This window comes from Anguilla anguilla, chromosome 8, assembly GCF_013347855.1.
Source record: "Anguilla anguilla isolate fAngAng1 chromosome 8, fAngAng1.pri, whole genome shotgun sequence".
Classification (NCBI taxonomy): domain Eukaryota; kingdom Metazoa; phylum Chordata; class Actinopteri; order Anguilliformes; family Anguillidae; genus Anguilla; species Anguilla anguilla.
The window spans coordinates 51136637-51144894 of NC_049208.1; the positions used below are offsets into that span (position 1 = coordinate 51136637).

General features: G+C 47.6%; 1 protein-coding gene and 1 long non-coding RNA gene across 2 annotated transcripts; both read right to left on the minus strand.

The window, feature by feature from the left end:
* Positions 1–3390: 3390 nt before the first annotated feature.
* On the minus strand, positions 3391–7526 carry LOC118234231 (1-phosphatidylinositol phosphodiesterase-like). Its single transcript, XM_035430639.1, has 3 exons — positions 7476–7526; positions 4187–5062; positions 3391–3525 (listed from the first exon to the last, which is right to left on the minus strand). Exons 1-3 carry the CDS (start codon positions 7524–7526, stop codon positions 3391–3393), a joined length of 1062 nt encoding a protein of 353 aa, XP_035286530.1.
* On the minus strand, positions 5058–7028 carry LOC118233802. The gene is made up of 3 exons (XR_004766569.1): positions 6894–7028; positions 5450–5509; positions 5058–5132 (listed from the first exon to the last, which is right to left on the minus strand). It is a non-coding gene; the product is annotated as an uncharacterized LOC118233802 (long non-coding RNA).
* Positions 7527–8258: the final 732 nt, after the last annotated feature.

Here is an 8258-nt window from a genome sequence, read left to right on the forward strand (position 1 = left end):
CACCCTCACCGCCTTCCCCTCCATCTCCACCCTCACCACCGTCTGCTCCATTTCCAACCTCACCACCTTCTCCTCCATCTACACCTTCACTATCGTCGCCTCCACTGTCTCCATTTCCACCCTCACCACCTTCTGCTCCATCTCCACCCTCACCACCTTCTCCTCCATCTGCACCCTCACCACCTTCTCCTGTATTTCCACCCTCACCACCTTCTTCTGCATTTCCACCCTCACCACCTTCTGCTCCATCTCCACCCTCACCACCTTCTGCTCCATCTCCACCCTCACCACCTTCTCCTGTATTTCCACCCTCACCACCTTCTTCTGCATTTCCACCCTCACCACCTTCTCCTCCATCTGCACCCTCACCACCTTCTCCTGTATTTCCACCCTCACCACCTTCTTCTGCATTTCCACCCTCACCACCTTCCCCTGCATCTCCACCTTCACCACCTTCTCCATCTCCACCCTCACCACTTTCCCCTGCATTTCCACCATCACCGCCTTCCCCTGCATCTCCACCCTCACCACCTTCCCCTCCATCTCCACCCTCACCACCATCCCCTGCATCTCCACCCTCACCAGCATTTCCACCCTCACCACCTTCCCCTCCATCTCTACCCTCACCACCTTGCCCTGCATCTCCACCATCACCACCTTCCCCTGCATCTCCACCCTCACGACCTTCTGCTCCATCTCTACCCTCACCACCTTCCCTTCCAATTCCACCCTCACCACTTTCTTTTGCATCTTCACCCTCACCACCTTCTGCTCCATCTCCAACCTCACCACCATCTTCTGCATTTCCACCCTCACGACCTTCTCCTGCATCTCCACCCTCACCATTTTGCCCTGCATTTCCACCCTCACCACCTTCTGCTCCATCTCCACCCTCCCCACCTTCCTCTGCATTTCCACCCTCACCACCTTCTGCTCCATCTCCACCCTCACCACCTCCCCCTCCATCTCCAACCTCACCACCTTGCCCTGCATTTCCATCCTCACCACCTTCTCCTCCATCTACACCTTCACTACCTTCGCCTCCACCGTCTCCATTTCCACCCTCACCACCAACTCCATTTCTACCTGCTCTACTGTAGTTTTTGTCTCCACCATTACCACCATCTCCTCTATTGTCACCCTCTCCACCTTCTCTTCCAACACCACAATTTCCTCCTTCACCATTTTCTACTCCATTTCCACCCTCATCACCATCTGCTCCATTTCCACCCTCACCACCATTGCCTGCATTTCCTCCTTCGCCATTTTCTACTCCATTTCCACCCTCATCACCTTCTGCTCCATTTCCACCCTCACCACCTTCGCCTGCATTTCCACCCTCAGCACCTTCCCCTCCATCTCCACCCTCACCACCTTCTCCTCCGTCTACACCTTCACTAACTTCTGCTCCATTTCCACCCTCACCACCTTCTGCTCCATCTCTACCCCCACCACCTTCTTCTCCATCTGCACCCTCACCACCTTCCCCTGCATTTCTACCCTCACCACCTTCCCCTCCATCACCACCCTGACCACCTTCCCCTCCATCTCCACCCTCACCACCTTCTTCTGCATTTCCACCCTCACCAGCTTCCCCTCCATCTCCACCGTCACCACCTTGCCCTGCATTTCCACCCTCACCACCTTCCTCTGCATTTCCACCCTCACCACCTACTCCTCCATTTCCACCCTCACCTGCATTTCCACCCTCACCACCTTCCCCTCCATCTCCACCCTCACCACCTTGCCCTGCATCTCCACCATCACCAATTTCCCCTGCATCTCCACCCTCACCACCTTCTTCTGCATTTCCACCCTCACCAGCTTCCCCTCCATCTCCACCGTCACCACCTTGCCCTGCATTTCCACCCTCACCACCTTCCTCTGCATTTCCACCCTCACCACCTACTCCTCCATTTCCACCCTCACCTGCATTTCCACCCTCACCACCTTCCCCTCCATCTCCACCCTCACCACCTTGCCCTGCATCTCCACCATCACCAATTTCCCCTGCATCTCCACCCTCACCACCTTCCATTCCATTTCCACCCTCACCTGCATTTCCACCCTCACCACCTTCCCCTCCATCTCCACCCTCACCACCTTGCCCTGCATCTCCACCATCACCAATTTCCCCTGCATTTCCACCCTCACCACCTTCTCCTGCATCTCCACCCTCACCATCTTCTGTTCCATTTCCACCCTCAGCACTTTCCCCTCCATCACCACCCTCTCCTCCATCTCCACCCTCACCACTTTGCCCTGCATTTCCACTCTCACCACCTTCTCCTCCATCTCCACCATCAGCACCTTCCCCTCCATCTCCACCCTCACCAATTTCCCCTGCATTTCCACCCTCACCACCTTCTCCTCCATCTCTATCCTCACCACCTTCTGCTCCATTTCCACCCTCACCACCTTCTCCTCCATCGACACCTTCACTACCTTCTACTCCATCTCCACCTTCACCACCTTCCCCTGCATCTCCACCCTCAGCACCTTCCCCTCCATCTCCACCCTCACCACCGTCTGCTCCATTTCCACCCTCACCACCTTCTCCTCCATCGACACCTTCACTACCTTCTACTCCATCTCCACCCTCACCACCTTCCCCTCCATCTCCACCCTCTCCACCTTCCCCTTCATTTCCCCCCTCACCACCTTCTGCTCCATCTCCACCCTCGCCACCTTCTGCTCCATCTCCACCCTCACCACAATCCTCTGCATTTCCACCATCACCACCTTCCCCTCCATCTCCGCCCTCACCTCCTTGCGCTGCATCTACACCCTCACCACCACCTGCTCCAATTCCACCCTCACCACCTTCTCCATCTACACCTTCACTACCTTCGCCTCCACCGTCTCCATTTCCACCCTCACCACCTTGCTCTGCATTTGCACCCTCATCACCATCTCCACCCTCACCACCTTCCCCTGCATTTCCACCCTCACCACCTTCCCGTCCTTCTCCACCCTCACCACCTTCTGCTTCATCTCCACCCTCATCACCTCCCCCTCCATCTCCGCCCTCACCTCCTTGCGCTGCATCTACACCCTCACCACCACCTGCTCCAATTCCACCCTCACCACCTTCTCCATCTACACCTTCACTACCTTCGCCTCCACCGTCTCCATTTCCACCCTCACCACCTTGCTCTGCATTTGCACCCTCATCACCATCTCCACCCTCACCACCTTCCCCTGCATTTCCACCCTCACCACCTTCCCGTCCTTCTCCACCCTCACCACCTTCTGCTCCATCTCCACCCTCATCACCTCCCCCTCCATTTCCACCCTCACCACCTTGCTCTGCATTTGCACCCTCATCACCTTCCCCTGCATTTCCACCCTCACTACCTTCTGCTCCATCTCCACCCTCACCACCTTGCCCTACATAGCCACCCTCACCACCACCTTCTGCTCCATCTTTACTCTCACCACCTTCTCCATCTCCACCCCCACCACCTTTCCCTGCATTTCCACCCTCACTAGCTTCTGCTCCATCTTCACCCTCTCCACCTTTCCCTGCATTTCCACCCTCACCACTTTCTGCTCCATCTCCACCCTCACCACCTTCCCCTGCATTTCTGCCCTTACCACCTTCCCCTCCATCTCCACCCTCACCACCTTGCCCTGCATCTCCACCCTCACCACCTCTCCCTGAATTTCCACCATCATCACCTTCTGCTCCATCTCCAACCTCACCACCTTGCCCTACATTTCCACCCACACCACCTCCCCCTTCATCTCCAACCTCACCACCTTTCCCTGCATTTCCACCCTCACCACCTTCTCCTCCATCTCCACCCTCACCACCTTTCATTTCATGTCCACTCTCTTTACTTTCCCCTCCATCTCTATCCTCGTTATCCTCCCTTTTGCCCCCTTTGCCCCCCTCACTGTTGCCTTCACTATTTTCTACATGTCCTCCCTCTACTCCTTCCTTTCCATCCCTTCCTTCTCCACTTTCTCCTCCATCTCCCTTCTCCCCTCCATCTCCACTGTGCCCTCTTTCATCTCCAGCTTTCCGGTGTCCTCCCTCTCCTTCACGTTTTCTGTCTCCACCCTCCGCTCCATTGCCACCCTCACCACCTCCCCCATCACTTCCCCCTCCTTCAACTTTACCCACCCCTGCACCACCTCCCTTTCCCCCTTCACCACCTCCCTTTCCCCCTTCTCCACACACTCCTTTATCTCCACATTCTCCATTTCCCTCCACAATTCTAACTCCATCTGCTCCAGTTCCTCCACCTCCAGTCTCCCATTTTTTGCCACCTTCTCCTTTAGCTCCACTGTTTTCTGATTTGCCATTGAACTTTATAATGAGCTCAATGAGGTCTGGGCCTGGAAAGTCCATGGCGATAATCCCCAAACACATTGGCTTCTGTGGGCTTTTCAGCAAATTATTAAGATACTTGAAAAGTTCAGGGTTGATAACTTTAGCAACACTTTTTGGGGTTTTGATAATCCACAGATATCTTCTCCCATTGGATGCAGTCAGCACTGGATAATTTGCACAAATGTCCTTTGCTTGATTCAGATGATTTACGATTATTTTCATTTTCTTTTCAAGGTTCTTGAAGTACTCGTCTCCCTTGATGCTCGTATCTCTGTTGAGAACCCCCAGATTCACGCTTTGGCTCTCCATGAAGACAATTTTGCCCCTCACTTCTGCCATTGTGGGTACAGAGGGTTCCCACCAAACATCGCCATCGTTTTTCATCATATTTTTGGTGATTTTGATAGTCCCCCTGGACTCGGTCTTCACCCTCAGCACCACGGTTTCACTGCTGTGTTTGAGCAGGAAGCTCCTCAGCATGCCGAGAACTTCTCTGAACTGCTGGTGTATTATAGCCCCATCCAGAACCTCTATGTTTTTGGTGAAGAAGTTCTCCTGCACTTCCATGTCAAAGTATCGGAGTCCGGCGTCCAACTGGATGCTCAAACTCCACGCTTGGCACTGTACGAGAGGGCCACCGTACAGGGTCATGCTTCTGTGGGTGCCCGGGATAGTGACTGCGGAGAGGGGCTTGTCATCGGGTATAGCTGACATCCAGTCCACCTTTAGGAATAACTGAGACAGCTTTGTGTCCTCATTGAAAGAATCCCCCTCGCAGGTAATGACAAAGAGCCTAAAAGGAAACAAACATAGCCTAATGTAAACGTATTATTACTATTATTAGTAGTTGTAGTAGTAGTAGCAGCAGTAGCAGTAGCAGCAGTATTTTTATTATAAAGGAGAAGCTGGAACCAGAAAACCCAGTATGACAATTGGAAAATGTTCTAATTTTATATTGTTTCTATTTTGTATTGACAGCTGAAGTGATACAAGAAAATGATACAAAATAGATGTTTCCTCTTACATACATTTCAACATTTGTGTCATTAAGCAGAAGGAATCACCTAGTGATTCTGGGACAGTGCATGGACGTGGCAATCTCCTACTTACAGTATTAACAGAAGAAGATGCAAATGAAATTCCATGGTTATATGATAACCAATGCCATATCTGTGGAAGCAATAAGAGATGTTTTAACAGTAAACCCTGTTTAAAGGCATTGGGTCTCATCCACGAAACGTGTACGATCACATTTGATCGTAAACTGTGTGTAAGAACGTTTCCAAGAACATTTCAGCATTCATCATTTTTTTCTCATCTGTATTTGTTAATGGCGGTTTCCTTATGCTAATCACATGAACAGGATTGCGCATGCAATTTACAAACTGTCGGCATTCATCATCTCATACACCTGGGACAGGCACAAAACAAAGGTCTGTACATGTGTCGTGAATCCCATATAGTTTTTTCTCAGGAACATTTTTAAGAACGAAAGTAAGAATCATTTTTAAAAAGTTTTGTGAATGAGGCCCATTGATTATACACATGCTCAGTCTAATTCACCATGGTTTCCTATACTATTTATAATTCACCTACGGGCCATTATTGTGGGAGTTTCTTCAATAGGAAGTCTATTATATTTTGCTTAAGAACTACATTGTGTGAAACCCCTATGCAATTCATTTTTTTTTTTTTAACCAACTTTAATGTCATGATTGGTAGCCATTAAATTTGGTACATGATTATGTTTAATGTTTATTTGTGGTTTTTTGAGTTGTAAAGCTATTGCATGCAAAAGGTCCCTTTTGCATAATGGATATAAAAATTATATACTCTTGGGTTTCTTCAATTATTTATTTATATGAACAGCCTGCTACTCGAACGATACTGATCCTTTTTCAATAAAGTTTTTGTTTCTTTGCTTTGATTTATGTAGCACTAATAGTAGTGCATCTGTATATGCCGTGTTTATTGGGTTTCTGAATGTAAGGTCACAGCTCCACTTCACAATACATTAATGAAAAGTGTTTTCATATTGCATGATTTGATTCTGGGCCATTTATTACGAAAAGCACTGCAGGTTTAGTTGGACATGTCACCTAGGAGGCCAACACTTCCTACTTTTGTTTTATCTGATGCCAATTTTAGCGATATAGCTACGTAGCTTAACTTCAATTTTGGAATGGCCTTCACAGATGATTTTGCATGCAAAAAAGCACAAATGTTTTTTTAAAAAATTTAAGTTAAGATTCAACTACGACTGTTTTCACCTCTCTTTGAGCACCTGTCCCCAATCGCCCAAATCTATACTGTATTTGAATCCTGTTGTTCTTAAACTTCAGCTTAAAGCTACAGACTGCACACCATGCTGTTTGTGAAATGGTGCATGAGATTTGTAAATGGCACTGTACAAAAACAAGAGTTATTCATTTCAGAAAATGAAGTGTTGCTGTTCTGGAAGTTTTTTTCTTAAAATAAACATCTTAACTTAATTTAACTTAATTTGGTGAAAATTAAGTAGTGAAGTAGCTGTCTCTTTGCTTATCCCCCATACCTGGTGTCTTGGGTTATCTGAACAACGACGATCTGTCACACGTTTTCACAATGTGGTCATCCTGCCGTGAGTGTTCTCAGTGAGGTCATCGGTGCAAACTGGAATGTCTTCTGTGCTGTCCCCTCTATATCTTTTTGAGTGGTCTTCTGTTGTGGGAATGTTTTAATTTTCTGTGATGGTGTTTCAAGCTTCACACTCAGGCTACAGACTTTCAACTCTCTGTTTGAGATGCACACATCCAGCTCGGAATTTACATTGCTTATCTCTCATGGAGTCACAGAATTGACCTCAACCGCGAACCAGCCCTCCCCTAAGGCTTGGATGCAGGCTCTTATTTCTAATTTAATTTAGTGAGCAACAGATGCATTGCATTACAATATCAATGTATAATAAATTGTTGTGTATACTAATATATATATATTTTATATATATATATATATATATATATATAAATAAATGAGAGCGAGAGAGAGAGAGAGAGAGAGAGAGAGAAAGAGAGAGAGAGAGGAGTAACAAACTAAAGGAAAAAGGTGTTCACAAGGTGTAAGGTGTTCACAAGCCATCAGAACAGCTTAAATGCACCTTGGCATAGATTCTCTGGAAGTCTCTGGAGCTCTGCTGGAGGTACACCATTTCAGAAGATATTCCCTCATTTGGTGTTTTGATGATGGCGGTGAAGAGCGCTGTCTAACTCGCTGGTCCAAAATCTCCCATAGGTGTTCAATTGAGTTGAGATCTGGTGACTACCATAGCATGAGATTCATATTATTTTCATACTCATCAAACCATTCCGTGACCCCTCGTGGATGGGGGCATCATTATCCTAGAGGAGACCACTCCCACCAGGATATAAATGTTTCATCATAGGATAAAGGTGATGACTCAGATTAACTTTGTACTGATTTCCAGTGACGCTTCCCTCTAAGGAGACGAGTGGACTCAAAGGAAAATGCATATGTATGCATATGTATTCTCTTCAGGTAAATGTATTTAAGGCACTTTCAGCAATCCAATAAGTAATATAAATTAAAAAACTTCAAAACATCTTGCTGATATAATGAACAAAAACATTTTAATCCTCCCATAGCTGTTGAGGCTTGATCACAACCTTGTAAGGTCTTGGTTCTTTGTTAGTCCTTTTATTTTTATGGTTATGAAAATTGTGGTAGTTATAGCCTGATAAAAGCTGTCATTCAGGAGAGATTAGTTTAGCAAGCTTGAATATAGATAATACCACCACTACGAGATGCAAAGGCATTGCCCTATTTGTTTAATTCAGATAAGTTCTCTATTCTTATACTCTAAGAGCATATAAATTGGTCCACCCCCTGCTTTATCCACAGTCCAACAATATCCAATGGGTTG

What these genes read in the sequence shown, in the direction of transcription:
- LOC118234231 (XM_035430639.1), bottom strand. Translation starts at nt 7,526, where the DNA reads ATGGTGTACCTCCAGCAGAGCTCCAGAGACTTCCAGAGAATCTATGCC. An exon ending in TCCAGAGAATCTATGCCAAG is followed by an intron (nt 5,063 to 7,475) that starts GTGCATTTAAGC and finishes TTATTCCTAAAG; the next exon opens with GTGGACTGGATGTCAGCTAT. An exon ending in GAGAATGTGGAGATAAAGGA is followed by an intron (nt 3,526 to 4,186) that starts GTGTGTGGAGAA and finishes GTGGAAATGCAG; the next exon opens with GGAAAGGTGGAGAGGGTGAA.